Here is a 17532-nt window from a genome sequence, read left to right as displayed (position 1 = left end):
ATAGATAATGTAACGTCATAGTTGTACCTGAATCAAATGACATTTAAACTATAAACTACTACTGCCGCCTATTTATGGCTGTTTGGCGGTGTAAATAAATAAAAAAGAGAAAGAATGGAAACACTTACCAGTATATGATGATCTTGTAATGAAATTGGTATTGTAGAAGAAGCTCTATAGCACAAGTCCTACTTTCATTTGTTTCACAGGCGGCTATCACTTGCCTGACCTGTGGCTTAGTCACATAACAGTGTCGTAAAACTACAGAAAATAGACGTCGTGAAGAAAAGAGGCTCCACCAGCAAGTTTGATTGGCCCTGGAGTCCTGTGGTCCAAAACTATGATAATCTTAAAAAATGTTTTTAAAATAAGTTCGAGGCCCTTTGCAAAGTGTCTCCCTTAGAAATACTTACCAAAAAAGAATGAGACTCAATGACAGATTCATTTCACAACGCTTCCTTCCTTTACAGGTTTAACTCAAATAAAAATGTGTAAATGCAGCAGGACTCTATTTCCTTATTGTCTTTTATTATAAAGTAATGACAATTTGTTTCTGACTGATGAATACAACAATCAAGTTATTGGGCAATGTGCAAAATCAAAGAACTAAAGTATTTTGTACATTTTTTAATGTAAACCCTATCCACAAGTTTATTTCAGGGTGATAACATCCTGTTATGATTTATACCAAACAGTTGGCTGAACTGGTTGTGTCATAATCAATAATGGCATATTACTTATTGTTTTGTATGTGTAATTCATTTTTGTGAATCTCCCTTAATGCAGGAGCAAGATTAATTTGCGCTGATTATGATTCAGTGGTATGATTATAACATATCAATTCAATATTTGTTCAAAAAGACTGAATCAAAATATATAGATAATGACTTTATATCTCAATGTGATCTGTTATTGTGCTTTCGAGAGAGTCAATTTTGCCGGATTTTGTTTTAGTTTCTCTTCGTGCTCTCTCATTGTCACAGTATGCAGTCATTTTAAGTTCATTTTAAGCTCCCTGATATCTTTACTGAATCTGGTCAAGTCACATTTCATTGTTTTATCATAGGATCGTGATAATCATTTGCTTGGTTTAGCTCATGTCCGGTCCCTGGGAAAAGTTGGGAACCCCCTGCTGACAATATGCTGTAGATAAGAGTCACTCGACTCTTTGTAACATTGCTTTTACCTGCCACTTTAGGGTACATGCTGTCAAGCACGCAGGACTGTAAAACATCAGATAGCACTGTCCTGAATGGGCGATACGTGAACATTATGATACACAAAGTTGTAAACACACCTCAAACATGACCTTGTCATTCCCGGCAGCACAGTGTACATGCTGACAACCACTTTGGACCTTTAAACATTAAACTGAGCCGTCTTGAACACATGGTATCACTAAGATACGATCCATAAAGTCATAAAACACCCTTGACATAACTTCGTTATTCCTGGCAGCGGAGTGTACATGCAGATAAGCACGCAGGACCATAAAACATGATAGTGAGATGAAGGAAATTCTTGTGCCCAATGGACCGTTCAGTTGAAAACTGGAGGGCTCCCCGGGTCAAGAATACAGTCAAATGTAAAACTAAGTATTAAGTGACGACTGAATGTGAAAAACATTTCCCAATAAAATTCCAACAGAAGATAAGTTAAGTACAAGATAAACTCAAAGGGAATGAGAGTAGACAGAAGTAGTTTCCCCCTCCCTACAGGCGGCACAAGAATGGCGGAGAATTTGCGGCTGCACACCAACATACTAACTGTACAGAAGTGAGTGTCGTGGCAACTGAAAATCAGTCGCTCGTCTGGTGCAGACGACAGTTGGTTCAACACAATATTCAGTTTCTTGAATTTGTTTATCGCTTGCGAGCAAGAGTCACACATCAGCAGCGCTCAGGCAACGACTGAAGAGAGGCAGTCTCACCTCATCTTGTATAACAAGCAGAAAACAATACTCACAATTGTAGCAGTAACAAGGTGACAAGTGAACTCACTCGAAACAACATTCCTATGGTTCCACATCCGCCTCTGGTTCAACATAAACGTTCTATACGCTACAAACATTGTTTATGTGTCATATATCAACCATTGTCAAAACACATCTATATTGTTAGATTTCATATGCAAGAACAACATATCAAAATGATAAAGGGGCATTAGAGAATTCCCCTCAGAGTCATAACAATAGACATTTGTTTACTTTCAACACAACAACGTAAGACATTTCCTTACAGGTGAGTGAGACATGAGGCAGCTAGTTGGGTATGATTAGTGATGACAACAATATGCTGAGCTTACACACTAAGCACATTGCACATTTGGGTTGGATACCTACAAAATCTGGCTTGGTCCTGCTGGTGTCTACCATTTTACCAACCCCAGATTTAATCAGGTTTACTGTTGCCAAGACATGCAACACTTTGAAATTGTTAATAACATTTTTGCATGATCAATATTCTGGGTTCTGACCCTTGATAATGCTTGAACAGTTTCCACTCAAAGTCAATGATTGTTTACTTTCTGACCACAGAGACATTAGTGTAGGTCCCCTCTTTCAGAATGGGGGACATCCGGTTTTTCACAGTCCACTGTCCACACTTTAACGTGTCTCTTCAAGTGTAGTTAAAGATGTTAACCACAGATAGCACAGCTAGCAATGGGAAAAGTTGCCATAACAACTGGATGAAGAGAATGGAGTGTAGGAGCCAAAATGTGCATCTGTTTTGGATGGTTTATTTTTGTTTAGGCAGTGCACATCATTATTATTATTATTATTATTATTATTATTATTATTGTGGTTTGTTTTTTGTCATCTTGTTATGATTTGAGGTGAGAGGAAGTGGGTTGGGCCTCCACATTATTTCACCTGCGCAGTTTGTTCGCGGGCGCCCCAGTAGACAAAGAAGGTTGAGTGAGGCCCTATATTTTTTCTTTGACCGTAATTTTGATACAACTTTGACCGTAATTTTGATGTAACTTTGACCATCATTTTTCTTCTTGATTTTGATCATAACTTTCGTTAATAAACCCAAGAAACATATCTGGAATTGGACTAAAGTTTTTCATTCAACGAGTCACAGAAAGGAGCCTGCTTAGCCTCTCAGCGGACTATTTATAAATTAAATAAGACACTACAAAACTAAAATCTAAAAGTGTTGTTGTTGTTGTTGTTGTTTCCTTGCTTCACGAAGACGCTAAGTAAGTCCATTTGACTTTCATGTAAAAGTTAAAACTCAGACTTCAATTGAAAAAACACTTCAAAACTACTAATTCATGTTAGCGCATTAACAATTAATGCTGAATCCAAGCAGTGCATTTAGTGTCTGTAGTAAAAACCTGTCACTGAAACACTTGACACCTGATAAACTTTTACTTAACAGCTGGATCCAGGCAGGTTTTGATGTTTTTTGACCTTCAGTTCACCAAATCAGCGGTTACTGGCTCTTCATTTAACATGTCTGTGGTGTATCAGTAGTGTGCCTATGCTTACAGCATTCACAGTATTGTCCTTCTGGAATTCATTAAAGTTATTAGTGTGAATGCAGCCAGACGGAAACTGTCATAGAATCAGATGTTTAAGAACATGGAGGAAAAGCTGATGCCAGCTTAACTCAGTTAAGAATAAATACTATAGAAATGCTTGCTCTGTTCGAAGGTAGCTAGAAACTCAATGTTAATGTTATGACTTGTTTGTTTAAAACTGAACCCATAAAAGTGGCATCATTCTTCCCATTTGAGGAATTGTAACAATCCTTTTTAATTACTCTACCCTGTAACTACATCTCAGTTTGACCATTTGTATCTAGAAAACTAATTATGATTTTTGTTATCGATATTATTACAAGTTTTCATCTGAAACTGAAATTCCTTCTGGATAGTTGTTAAAGTAAGTAGTTAAAGGGTAACTCCAACAATTTTACCAAGTCCGGAGAACTACTGCATATATGAAATCTTTTGACTCACCAGAGGAGGCTGCATGTAATCTTATGTATTGCATTCAGTGATGTCATTAATGTCTAAATTGCATTGTGGGTAATGTAGGCATTGGGTATGTGGAATAAAGAAAAAAACGGATTTATCTTGGGTCAGACAATCAAATCGGGTTCATTTATGCTAGAAAATGCTGGTATGGGTTCAAACAAGTCGTGAGTCAAAGCTTTATTGATTTTTAATAAGGATAAGGAGTGTCATTGAAATTCTCTCATTAAAGATATGAATTAGTGTAATACAAAATCAGTTTGTCTATTCAGTTTATTTAGACATGAAAACAAACACAGTTTGTTTATTTTGAAAAAAAACATATTCAAAATATACACACTTAAAAATAAATAACATATAAAGAAAAAAAACATCGATATTTTGTAAACCACAACAAACATTCTGCTGTAGCAACAGAAAGAACATCAAAGCAGAAATCAAAGGTGAATGATCAAAGCTCTGGTGATGTCATACATTTTAGAATGTTGAAACTCTATAAATACAGGACCTGACTTTACATATCTCATTTGTGACCAGACCGCCGCCGTGAGAGGACAGAAAAGCAGAGAAGACTACGGCAAAGAAGAAGGAGACACGATGAGAGATCGCACACAGGGTAGGAGAAACAAAATGGCCGAGAAGAAGAGAGAGGCCAAGAAGAGTCTTCAAAGTACCATGACTCCCGATCAAAACCTAGGTGAGAAGCTAAAAGACGACACCGAGAAGGCCGCCTCTTTCGTGGACAAGGCCGGGACTTCTCTGGACATTGAGCGCCACTGCTGGCAGCTGGACACCTGGATGCTGGACGAGACGGAGGAATCCAAACCTCTCGTTGAGGATCAGACGGACAAGCAGATGGACAAGGAAAAGACAACCATCCTTCAGGCCACAGAAGGCTTCGAGCAGACTGCGCAAGACATGCACCAGGAAGAAAAGGAGCCTGAGAAAAGAACCCAGACTTCCCATCAAGTCCAGCTTGAGGGGAACAGAAAGGAAACCAGGAGGCTCGCAGCTGCCTTGAAAAAAGCAGAGGAACTTCTGGAGACCGAGCGCCTCTGCTGGCAGCGGGAGAAAGTCTCCCTGCTTGATGATCACAGTGAGGAAACCAGGAAGTTCACATCTGCCGTGAAAAGGGCAGAGGAACTTCTGGAGACTGAGCGCCTCTGCTGGCAGCGGGAGAAAGTCTCCCTGATGGAGGAGATGGCTAAATCTACAGCTCTCTATGAGGCGCAGCTGGATGAGCAGAAATGTGAGAAAAAAGCGCTCGCGGCTGCTCTGAGGAATGTGGAGCAGAAGCTGGAGAGTCATCAGGTGGAGTGGCAGCAGGAAAAGACATCCATCATTCAGGCCACAGAAGACCTCAAGAAGACTGTGCATGATACGCAACAGGAAGCAAAGGAGGCTGTGGAAAGGTCTCAGGCTTCCCATCAAGTCCAGCTTGAGGAGTACAAAGAGGAAACCAGGCAGATCGCAGCTGCCTTGAAAAAGGCAGAGGATCTTCTGGAGACCGAGCGCCTCTGCTGGCAGCGGGAGAAAGTCCCCCTCATGGAGGAGATGGAGAAATCTACAGCTCTCTATGAGACGCAGCTGGATGAGCAGAAATGTGAGAAAAAAGCACTTGCAGCTGCTCTGAGGACTGTTGAGCAGAAGCTGGAGAGTCATCAGGTGGAGTGGCAGCAGGAAAAGACATCCCTCATTCAAGCCACAGAGGATCTCAAGAAGACGCTGCAGGAAAAGGAGCAGGAGTGGGAGGAGAAAGAAAGCTCCATGAGGTCGCAACTGGAAGATCTCCTGAGCAAGAAGAAGAATAAGAAGAAATGGTACAGATGGTTCTTATGTTTGGGCCGATCCACGCACAGGAACTGTGACTGAATCACACACACATGCCTGAGCTATAGGTGGTTTTCCCCGGGTGCTCCGGTTAGCCAACCTTTATTAAAGAAGAAATTCTTTAATAATGAAAAAAAAACATTAACTAGTTCAGGCATGTAAAACCAGGTACCAGTTCCTGATCTTGGTCTTATTCTAAATGAACCATTAAAACGTCCACTAGTCTTTGCATCATCCACACCAAAAGGATCGTCATCGGCGGGTCAAGATCACAACAACACAAAGGCTCTTTTAAGAGCCACCTGACAACACCAGATTATACAGTATCAGCAGAACCAGTAGCCGCAAGGGACTCCATCCAAGATTTCAACACTAATTGTCCTTTGCCACTGAAACGTTGAGCTTTGAAGGGCTTTCTTCTGTGTGCCGGTCACGTCACCATGGAAACTACGGGAGCAGCACCACCCCGACAAAGCGATCCAATGGCTAACCACTTGTACACCTTATGATACTAGTTATAAGATTATCTTTTGATTTTAATCCATGTAGCTACATTTGTTTTGATGATAAAGCTGTGGTATAAGGTATATCAGGTATAAAATAAAACAAGCCAAAGGCACTTCTTAATAGAGCATCATTGTATTATTGTATATTATATGAGTTACTTATCTCATCAAATGGCTATAATGCCATAAGATTGTGGGGAAAGCATTCAGCCAGAGCTCCAGCCTCATCACCCACAGCCGTAAACACAAGGACGACCGGCCATGTCACTGTCCTCGCTACCTCCAAGGCAACCAGCACAAAGTGGACATAAATTATTTTATTACATTAATCATTCAGTATTTATTCCTGCTTTCTCTAAGCCTTGAACTATATCACCCACTTTACACATATGTAATAGGTTTTTTTTTAACACTTTATAAAGATTTTTAAGTTTAAACCACACAAAAAACGCATAGAAGCTAAACAACAAAATACACAGAGCACAACAAAACGGAACAAAACAAAACAAAACAAGACAAACTACCTGCCCACAGCAGTATAAACATTAAAAAGAGAAGTACAGAGTACAGAGTTTTAAGATCCAAAACAGAGTCCAAAGAGCCAGGATCAAGAGCGTTCAAGGACAGGCTTAGATGTACAAAGCACAATGCAATCGGTACAGAACAAAATGAGACAGAATAATATAGTCCAGCGTAAATAGTCCAGGGGATCAAGTTTATCTCTTCGAATGTATTCAATAAAGGGTCCCCAGACTTCAAGGAACTTGTGGTGAGCGTCTGACAGAGTAAATCGAATGTCTTCCAGGTAAATACAGGAAATCATATCATTCAACCATTTTTTTTAAAACAAGAAGCGGAGAAGCTGATTTCCAATCTCTAAGAATAACTGGTTTTGCTACGACCATACCAAACATGAGGGCTTGTTGTAGTGATGAGGGAAGAGTGGGAGAAAATTTAGAACAGCCCAATATCATCAGGAGACTGTCAGGGACAAAGAGACAAAGAAGGTTGAGTGAGGCCCTATATTTTTTCTTTGACCGTAATTTTGATGTAACTTTGACCGTAATTTTGATGTAACTTTGACCATCATTTTTCTACTTGACTTTGATCGTAACTTTCGTTAATAAACCCAAGAAACATATCTGGAATTGGACTAAAGTTTTTCATTCAACGAGTCACAGAAAGGAGCCTGCTTAGCCTCTCAGCGGACTATTTATAAATTAAATAAGACGCTACATGGAGTTTAAAAAGTAATTGATGAGCATCTTTTTCCTGTTCCTGGCTTTGAGTGAGTGACAGCCATAAGAAGCGTCGCTGCATGTCATGTTTTTACACATCAACCGAGCGACCAGATGAAACTCAAGCGTTCATGCTGGACACATCAGTGAAGGAAGTTAGAAGGTTATTGCTTGCCAGGCACGATTCTTTTCAACTACACTAGCAACTACACTTTTCCAGGCAGACTTCCGTCTCATTATGAGATTACTGGTCTGACAAATCTAATGTATAGTTGGGATAACAGTAGCTACAATACTTACTTTGCTCTTGATTACGGGTAGATTTATTGTTTTTGCATGCTTTATTTTCTTTTGTTTTCTTGTGTTTTGTGTCAAGATGTCACTGCTGTTTCACATCCTACATTCCAACCACACATCCTGGTTGTTACTATGCCGCCTTCGCATTATATAACATGCAATACTTTATGACGTTCCTTCACTGGGCTCTGTTGGTCACAAATGCTAACCGTGAGAGGCGGGCGTGTAACAGAGTGTGTGTCTAGAAGCAGTCATTGCGTTGAAATGTACGGTAAAAGTGCTGAATGTCCAAAGTGCACGCAATAAACACATAAAAGGGACCGAGAAATTACACAATTCTGTCTTGGAGGCCAAAGGAACAAGGTTCATTGATTTTTTTTTTTTTTTTTAAACGCAAGGGTGGTCGATGCTCGTGTGTCTGTGCTGACGGCCTCTCCTTGTCTTCACTCCTCGCCCGTATGCTCACTGTTGTTATAAGGAAGGGCGTCACACCACTGACAGTTCTCATGACAAATGGCATTTTGCATAACGGCTGCAACAGGGCTTCAACCCACATCTTGCCAATCTTGGTGCACCCACTAAATCATGTGATTCAGTCCATCTGTTTGTTCAGTGACTTCAGCTAAAAAGCCTCAAGTGGAATCTTCAGGAAATTCTATGTGACTTCCATCACATATTTTATATTCATATGTACGTTGTTTTGCGTAAAATGGTGGGGGGGAAATATGATTTTGAAGTCAAAATATGACACTTTCCTGCTCTACAAGATTGTGGGAACAAGCAGATCTGTGGTGCTATCATTACAGGGTTCAGAGTGACTCTCGGTAGCAGCGCTTTAGATCCCAGCCAGCATATCCTGTAGTTACACAGTGTGTCGACACAGTGAATAGGTCAGATCTACACGCTGTGACACTTCCTGACTTCACTTTGACTCCATTCAGGACCTCAGAGCTCACTGCAGCTTCTGAGCTCTGAAGTACTAATGAAAGTAGGAGACACACACCAACTGTTCCTTGTTGTTTTGTTTTTTATTCTATTTTACAGGAAAAACATCAGTGTCATATTTGGAAAATAAAGTAATAAAGTAAAAAATAATAATAATGATAATGGATCATAGATGACAATACATTATAAACTAAATGACTTTGAGATCATTTTAGAAGTCAAGCAAAATGATTCTTAGCAAGTTTACCAAAAATCTAAAGCAGGTATTGGGCTGAACATCTGTCTGAGTAATAACAACAATGACACTGCACAAAGACAACATGAAAAGGTGCGTTTGTGTGTCTTGAGATCACAGTATTGAATCAACACAATTATCTGCTCTGCCACACAGGTATGGAGGTCTGTCTTGGTGCTATACCAGTGGAGCAAACTCTGTACCATGACTGTGGGTTTAGTTTCAGGCACTCTGTAGTGGTCTTCAGACACACAAAACAGAACTCCACTTTACACTGCGTACAGCCAATGTTTTTACATTTGGTTCCATCATGCACCACCAGCATGCCGCAGGTGGGACAGGCTCGGGTGGAGGGACACCCCGTGACCCCCGTCACGCTGCTGAGGACGACGTCGTCACAGTTCTTTAATATTTCCAGTGGGCTCTGGCAGCCGTCGTTGTCGCAGTGGTCCGAACGAGGAGCCGGACCTTTCCATTTCTTCAAACACTGCCAGCAGAACATGTACGTTGCTCCTTCCCTGGCTGAGCACTCAGTGCACTCTACACTCAGGTCGTTCAGGTCAGTTCTGACCGCACGAGACTTGCAACCAGGACACTGTGAAGAGAATGATGAATGTTTATTTATTGTTAACAAGGAAATCTGAACCCTGAAAATAGAACACACTCACTTCTTTGACGTCCAGTAAATCCCTGGCAGCATTGATGAATAATTTCCTCTCAAATTCTCCCACTTCTTCAGGGGTCAGAAGAGCCATTTTGGAAACCTCCTCAAAGGACCACTCAGCATCACACTTGCCACACTCAAATCTGCACACACCCTTACAAGGAAAATCAAAGTAAAACTTTAAAGTGTGGAAAAGGAGACATTGTGCAAAATTCCTCAGCAGCTGCAACTATTGCTGTTCTGGTTTATTGCCATTAACCAAAAAACAAGGTCAAGTTCACAGTATATCTGCACACAGAAGAGTTTTGCAACTAAACTCTATATCTTTCTCAATGCTGAGTGAAATGTGTTTCTTCTATCAGCTGATGACTCACATTAAGCCTTAACAATAGTTGAACCATGTGTTTTTACCATTATGACAATATAGTTTAATCCATAATAGGTTTTTGTTTTTGTTTTTTTAATATCATGATGTAAAAGTCACACCTCGTCATCCAGCAGCCTGCGACAGTGATCGGTCAGAGACGTCGGAGTGACGGCGTGACCGCAGGACATCTTCGCTCTGCGGGACTTGTAGCCGATGCACAAAACTGAGAGATAACACAGGTTGATAAGTGCAGTGTTATAGATTGCAGAAGGACTTAAAATTCAGTCGCAGGTAATAAACAGGCTGCATCACAGTTTTACATAGTAGAACTTGTCAGATTTGGCCACTTACAGTCCATTTCATCCTCCCCGTCTACAAGTTGAAGCGTGGGGTCTCCGGGGTCGTAACACTTCTCCTCCTCGTCACTTGTCGGACTGTTATTAGGCGCACTGGCTGTTTTTGTTTTTCTCTGTTTCTTCTTCTTGCCCTTGGTCGACAGTTTGCCTCCCATGTCGATTGAGCGCGTTTGCAAGCAGATTGAAACACAGACTGGCGACTCGCTCCGCTCATTACGATGAGGCGTTCAGGTGTTCCCGCGAAGTCATGTGATTTGAAGCTGCCAGAGCACCAGTGACGTGATTTTCTTTTTTGGCACGTAGAATAACTAGCGGTCTCCCACCAGAACACGTCCGAGCAGCGCTGCATACGGTCCTCGCCGTGGTCTCGCCGACCACACGGACAAAAATGGGAATCCAGCTGAAGGTCCACGGACCCAAAGGAGAGGAGAAGATCATCGACCTGTGCGACAGTGACCGGGAGCTGAGGAAGATCACGGTGACACAGCTGAGGGATAAAGTGGCTGGAGAGCTGAATATGAGTTGTACGTAATTTCGAGAGGAAGATATCATTTAAAAATCTGTCTGATCAGTGAAATCAACTAAAATTTAATGCAGATGTTTTTTTATTATTATGTCCAGGATAGATGTGGAGTACAAATGAAACCCAGTTAGATCGGCCAAATCAACCAAAGTCTGATTGTTAAATAACTAGTTTAGTAAAACACTAAACAAAAAAACTGTTCTGTGAGGATAAAGTCTTTTAAACTTCCCCCTTTTAAACTTTTTTCATCATTAATATTATTCATGTATTTCTCCTCAGCTGAAGAGATTCGGATAATCTACAGAACCGAGCCGCTGGATGAAACATCCCTGTTGTTAAAGTACGGCATCCGACACATGTCCACCATCCACACGGTGCTGAAGCTGCCCGGAGGCATCTGATGCGGACCAGACGCAGGAGGACAAACACCCCACGGACCCTGAACACGCCGCAGTTACACCAATAATGATTATAAATAACTAAATTATGACTATTTAATGCTGAACTGTAATAACAAATAAAATGCATTGAACGCACATATGCCCTCTTGTGTTGTTAATACGTGGTGATTGCCTTTCAAAGCTGTTCTCAGAGGAAAATAAAGGCCCCAGAACACTGTCTGAAGCTAGAAGGGTGGCAGGGTCCGCCACATACAAAGTAAAACAGTATGAAACTGTGTTTCAAGGTTTTAAGGTTTGTTTATTCAGTGTATTCAGTCAAGAAAGACATTTTTTGCATGATCAATATTCTGGGCTCTGACCCTCAATAATTCTTGGACAGTTTCCACTGAAAGTCAGTGAGCGTTTTGTTTCTGGCCACAGAGAGCTGAGTGTAGGTCACCTCTCTGTAATACATGAAACACATCCTGGTTTTTTCACAGTCCACACCTGGATGTGTCTCTTCAAGTGTAGGTAAAGATGCTGTAGGTAAGATCTACACACTGTCATACTTCCTGACTTCACTCTGACCCCATTCAGGACCTGATCACCCCATCAGACCCCACACAGAGCTCACTGCACTGATGAAAGTAGGACATACAAAGTAAAAGTTGTTTAGTTTTTTATGTTTTTTGTTTTTTTTTGTTTTTGTTTTTTAATTTTGTTTTACAGGAATAACATCAATGTTATTTTGGGGGAAAGACAAAAACAAAAAAAAGCAAATGATTTATACAATTTTAAAAGATAACAGAACCAAATTTGAAATTAACATGTTGAATAAATATATAATAGATATTTGAATGAATCTGAGATAACTTTAGAAGTTAAAGCGAGATGACTCGCACCAAATTTGGATGAACGCCGAAGAAGAAATGCTTTTACAAAGTGCAAACAAGTGCAAAACATATCTCAGAATCTTGACTGTTACTGAAAGCTACTTGGGTTGGGCTCCTGTCTGAGTAATAACACTTCTGATTACTGGCATAATGAAGACAGTTTTTCAAAAAAAAAAAAAAAGAAACAAGGTTGTGCTTGGTTTAGTTCACAGTGTAAAATAAACAGAATTAGGTCCTCTTCCACACAGGTATAGATCTCTGTCTGGGTGCTACACCGGTGGGGCAGGGGCCGTATGCGCTGTACAGCAGGCAGTCTTTCTTTTTTGTCAGGCACACGAAGCAGAATTTCACCTTACACCGGGGACACACCATGCTTTTACACTGTTTTTTGTTATGCTCCACCAGCATGCCACAGGTGGGACAGGCTCGGATGCAGGGACAGCCGTCGACCCCCTTCACGTCCTTGAAGACGATGTCCGGACAGTTTTTCAATGTCTCCAAAGGATCTGGGCAGCCGTCATTGTCACAGCGGTCTGAGCGAGGAGCCCGACCTTTCCATTCCCTCAGACACTGCCAGCAGAACCTGTAAGTCCTTCTCTTGCTGGCTGTGCACACTGAGCACTCTACATTCAGATTGGAGAGGTTATTTCTCACCACACGAGACTTGCAACCAGGACACTGTGAAGACAATGAAGAATGAGATGGTTTTTGTTTTTATTTACTGCTGTGGTTGCATGGACATGGTCTGATTGTTGACGAGCAAGTAGAAGCAGAGCGCACTTACTTGTTTGATGTCCAAGAAATTCTTGGCAGCGTTGTGGAATATTTTCTCTTCGAATTCTTCCACCTCATCAGGAGTCAGGAGAGCCATCTTAGAAACCTCGTCGAAGGACCACTCAACGTTACAGTTAGTTTGGCCGCACGCAAATTCACACTTGCCCTTCAAATGAAATTCAGAGTAAAACTTTGAAGTCTGAAAAAAGGGAAGTGCTGAGGAAACTCTTCAGCAGCTGCAACAATTGCAATTTATTGCCATTAACCAACATCAATGTCAAGTTCACAGTAGGGGAGACCAGGGACAGTTGTAACACCTTGAATTTCTCCAATCGGAAACAACCTAGAGCGATGACACTCACTGTGCATACTGGGACGGTTGTAACGCCCCGTTATCACCGGCCAAGTTTCATTTATATTCTTAAAACTAGCTAAGATTAAGGATAAAGTTGCAGATATTGGTATTAAAGGGAAGCTATGCAGTTTCCTAGCCGGCCCAAAGTTGCAAGTCTGGCTTTTCTGCTCACAGAAGCTGATCCAGTAAAGGGCCGCAACCAAGCAAGAACACACCTGGTTCGACTTATTCAGTCAACTGAAGTGTCTTTACACAGTTGATTTGTTGGATCAGGCGTGTTCTTGCTTGGTTGGAATGAAAACCTGCAGTCACAGCGGCCCTTTACTGGGTCAGTTTGGCAACACTGCGCTCCGGGGAAGCGAGACAGCCACCTTTCACCCCAGAAAACGTCATATAACCATTCCAATGACTACGGAGCTGTTAAGTTAAGTAACTTAAGCTAAAAAAAAAAAAAAAACCTGCATAGTTTCCCTTGAATGCGCACATTAAAAGTAAAATGTGCACTTATTCTAGGTGTTCTACCCATTAAATCATTTTCTTGCATTATAATTTGATGGCTTCACCTCTTTCTTGTCATGTAGTGTCAAAAGGTAATCGGTACTTAAAACCATGAAATTAATAGTCAAAACAACATGACTGATAAATAACATTTTCCATTTCGACTACATGGTTGATTCATTATGTATATTTTAGACATGTCACAACCGTCCCTGGTTGAAACAGTGATCAATTTTGCAACCTGTACATATCTCATAAAACCACTTAAATTTATTATATCAGCAGTTGACAGATTGAAGTTTATAATATAACAAATTGGTTATTCCAGTGTGAATGGTTTTTGATGTAATGCTAAAATTGCAAGAAAAAAAAAAAGTGTTCCAGCTGTCCCTGGTCGGCACTATATCTGCCCAGATATAAAGTTTTGGATTCAACTAAACTCAGTGCTGAAAGAAACTTCTTTCTTCCACCAGCTGGTGAGTCACATTGAAAGAGTGGAATCATCTGTGTTTCTTTATAATTACAATGTGATGCCTCTGCTGTACATGTTGTCATATAATTGAGTCCACACAACGTTTTTGCAATACATCAGAGTGTAAAAGTCGTACCTCTCCCAGCAGCCTGCGACAGTGATCGGTCAGAGACATCGGAGTAACAGCGTGACCGCAGCCCGGCATCTTCGCTCTGAGGGACTTGTAGTCCATACACAAAACTGTGAGACACACAAGTTGATAAGTGCAGTATTACAGGTTTAAAAATGACTTCATGTTCAGTCGCAGGTCATTAACAGGCTACATCGCAGTTTTAGATAGTAGAAATCGTCAGATTTGGCCACTTACAGTCCATTTCATCCTCCCCGTCTACAAATTGAAGCGTGGGGTCTCCGGGGTCGTAACACTTCTCCTCCTCGTCACTTAACCAACTGTCCCTTTCTTTAATACTTTCTTCACATGGCGGTTCCTGGGAGTCTGGAGGCGCACTGGTTGTTTTTATTTTACCCTCTTTCTTCTTCGACGGTTTGCCTCCCATGTTGATTGAGCACGTTTGCAACCAGACTGGTGACAGCTCATTACAATGAGGCGTTCAGGTGTTCCGCGAAGTCATGTGATTTGAAGTTGCCCGAGGACCGGTGACGTGATTTTTTTTTTTTTTTTTTTTTTTTTTTTTTTACCTCTCGCAATATTCTATTCCGTAGAATAACTAGCGGTCTCCCACCAGAACACGTCCGAGCAGCGCTGCATACGGTCCTCGCCGTGGTCTCGCCGACCACACGGACAAAAATGGGAATCCAGCTGAAGGTCCACGGACCCAAAGGAGAGGAGAAGATCATCGACCTGTGCGACAGTGACCGGGAGCTGAGGAAGATCACGGTGACACAGCTGATGAGCAAACTGTCTCATGAACTGAACATGACCAGTAAGTACTGTCGAGGGGAAGTCAATGGAAATTTAATGCATTTAATGTATTTATGTCCGGGATAGATGTGGAGCACAAACGAAACACAGCTACATCGGCCAAATCTACGAAAGTCTGATTGATAATTAACCAGTTTAATAAAACATTGAAAATATTGTATCTGTCCTTTAAACTTTACTCTGCTTTGACGCGACATCTGCTCTGTGGATTCACTTCAGAGTCGTTTAAATTTGTTCTCATGTAAAAGCAATTATATTTTTTATCATCAATATTATTCGTTTATTTCCCCTCAGCTGAAGAGATGCGGATCATCTTCAGAACCAAGCCGCTGGAGGAAACATCCCTGGTTTTATCCTACGGCATCAAACACATGTCCACTATCCAAATAGTACGGAAGCTGCCCGGAGGTATCTGATGCGGACCAGACGCAGGAGGACAAACACCCCACGGACCCTGAACACACCGCAGTTACACCAATAATGATTATAAATAACTAAATTATGACTATTTAATGCTGAACTGTAACAACAAATAAAATGCATTGAACGCACATATGCCCTCTTGTGTTGTTAATACGTGGTGATTGCCCTTCAAAGCTGTTCTCAGAGGAAAATAAAGGCCCCAGAACACTGTCTGAAGCTAGAAGGGTGGCAGGGTCCGCCACATACAAACAAAGTAAAACAGTGTGAAATTGTGTTTTAAGGTTTTAAGGCTTGTTTATTAAGTGCATTCAGTAAATAATGGAAGGTCAGGTGGTTTATTTAGTTTGTTTATGCATAAAGAAATACAAAATCAGTCGATACAGATCTAACTCTTCTGATCAAAATTTCATAAATGCATCAAGACTTTCTGCAGGCTAAATATTATTGATATATATATATATATATATATATATATATATATATATATATATATATATATATATATATATATATATATATATTTAAAAAAAAACAGTTAATAGAATAATAAGACATCTCCCTCAGATCTTCTTCACTTAACATGCACATAACGTTAAAAGTACAGTACATTTCTGAAATGTAGTGCCTGCCCTGACAGTTTAGCAGGCTCCACTAAGTTATAGGCAGCAGTGAAAGTAACTAATACAGCTTCTCAAATTTCATGCAATTTTTTAGCACTTAGTCTACTCAATCACTTTTGAGATCATAATTGGAGACCTGGAGAAACCAAACCACTTTGATTGAATGCATTAAACATCAGTAACTAATGCTCTAGGTAACATTCAAGAAGAACACTTTTACAAAAGAATTATTTCAATTAGATTTACTTGTAATTTAATAAAAAAAACTTCTGTCATTTAACGTTATTTGTACGTTCAATATTTTCAGCACTCATTCCAATACCGCCAAGCCGCCTATTTTATCAAGGTCGGTATGTCCTTGCTTTAGAAATACAAGGGCCCAACATGAAAAGGTTGTCAAACAATCACACTGCTAGATAGTTATTTACCACATATTACATGTTAGATTGCAGAAAATTGCGTTTACGATTAATAACTGTTTGTCAGATGTAACAAACTGTGTAAGTTACTGTATTTTGTGCAAGATGTCGTATTTAAAAAGTTTCTCCTTTGAGACTGAGAATCAGCTGACAGTGAAGGTAATGTAGGACGGACTGTGAGTTTTATTGTTTAATGGCAGGGCGGCTCTACACTGTGTGCTCCACTCCAGGACTGTGTACTGGACTCGCCTTGGGTCGTTGAGTGCTGCTACTGTGCAAGTAGTGACAGAAGTTCAATGCGGAAAAGTGAACAGGGTAGGCTAACATCAAGTGTGCTTTTCTTCTCTCTCAAAATTAGAGGTAACTTTGTCTAGTCGTTACATTTTTGAATGTTGAATGCTATCTCGCAGCAGTGATCGTAAAACTGGTCTAACTCCATATTTTATTTGTCAAAGCTATGAGTGAGATCAAGACACTGAGAGGAAGCAAAGTCCTCCACTAAACCTGACTGATTTCACTGAAGACCAGCCATCGGTGAGTGTTGCCAGTGTTTTTCTAAAGACAACTAAAGTACCGTCAGTCCTGCTGTTTTGAAGTCTTTCAATTGGTTTTGAAACTGTGTAGATATGTCTAATGCTTTGTTATTGTCGGTAATCGATCTGAACTGTCATTCGCCGCTTGGGTTACAATTGCTAAAAGTCTATACCATGTGTACGCAAAGCAAAATAAGTACATGGCTGTTGTGCCAATCGACCTATGTTTTCTCTTCAATAATCTACAGAACCGTTGCACAAATGTCTATATTAAGGG

The 17532-nt window shown here is 40.6% G+C and overlaps 4 protein-coding genes across 7 annotated transcripts in view; 1 reads left to right on the top strand and 3 right to left on the bottom strand.

Moving 5' to 3' along the window:
- LOC119027675 overlaps positions 1 to 520 on the bottom strand; it is a 125810-nt gene extending 125290 nt beyond the window's left edge. The window contains exon 1 of the mRNA XM_037113080.1: positions 129 to 520. The gene's annotated coding sequence lies outside the window, so the exon portion shown is untranslated. The remainder of the gene's footprint in view (positions 1 to 128) is intronic.
- LOC119027676 (ubiquitin carboxyl-terminal hydrolase 17-like protein D) overlaps positions 1 to 17532 on the top strand; it is an 85779-nt gene that overhangs the window by 58293 nt on the left and 9954 nt on the right. Inside the window, exons 1-2 of one of the 4 annotated variants that reach the window (XM_037113082.1) lie at positions 16944 to 17082; positions 17178 to 17256. The exons of 2 other annotated variants lie outside the window; for them this stretch is intronic. The gene's annotated coding sequence lies outside the window, so the exon portion shown is untranslated. Of the gene's footprint in view, positions 1 to 16943; positions 17083 to 17177; positions 17257 to 17532 lie in introns of those variants that run through there. One more of the 4 variants, XM_037113083.1, reaches the window with a different exon arrangement.
- On the bottom strand, positions 9116 to 10607 carry LOC119027690 (E3 ubiquitin-protein ligase ARIH2-like). Its single transcript, XM_037113105.1, has 4 exons — positions 10418 to 10607; positions 10186 to 10289; positions 9704 to 9853; positions 9116 to 9630 (listed from the first exon to the last, which is right to left on the bottom strand). Exons 1-4 carry the CDS (start codon positions 10575 to 10577, stop codon positions 9172 to 9174), a joined length of 873 nt encoding a protein of 290 aa, XP_036969000.1. The 5' UTR covers positions 10578 to 10607; the 3' UTR covers positions 9116 to 9171.
- LOC119027689 (probable E3 ubiquitin-protein ligase RNF144A-A) lies at positions 12008 to 14971 on the bottom strand. The gene is made up of 4 exons (XM_037113104.1): positions 14685 to 14971; positions 14454 to 14557; positions 13003 to 13158; positions 12008 to 12896 (listed from the first exon to the last, which is right to left on the bottom strand). Exons 1-4 carry the CDS (start codon positions 14872 to 14874, stop codon positions 12447 to 12449), a joined length of 900 nt encoding a protein of 299 aa, XP_036968999.1. The 5' UTR covers positions 14875 to 14971; the 3' UTR covers positions 12008 to 12446.

The sequence above is a fragment of the Acanthopagrus latus genome, chromosome 10 (assembly GCF_904848185.1).
Source record: "Acanthopagrus latus isolate v.2019 chromosome 10, fAcaLat1.1, whole genome shotgun sequence".
In the NCBI taxonomy this organism is placed as follows: domain Eukaryota; kingdom Metazoa; phylum Chordata; class Actinopteri; order Spariformes; family Sparidae; genus Acanthopagrus; species Acanthopagrus latus.
This window is presented reverse-complemented; position numbering and strand designations above follow the sequence as displayed.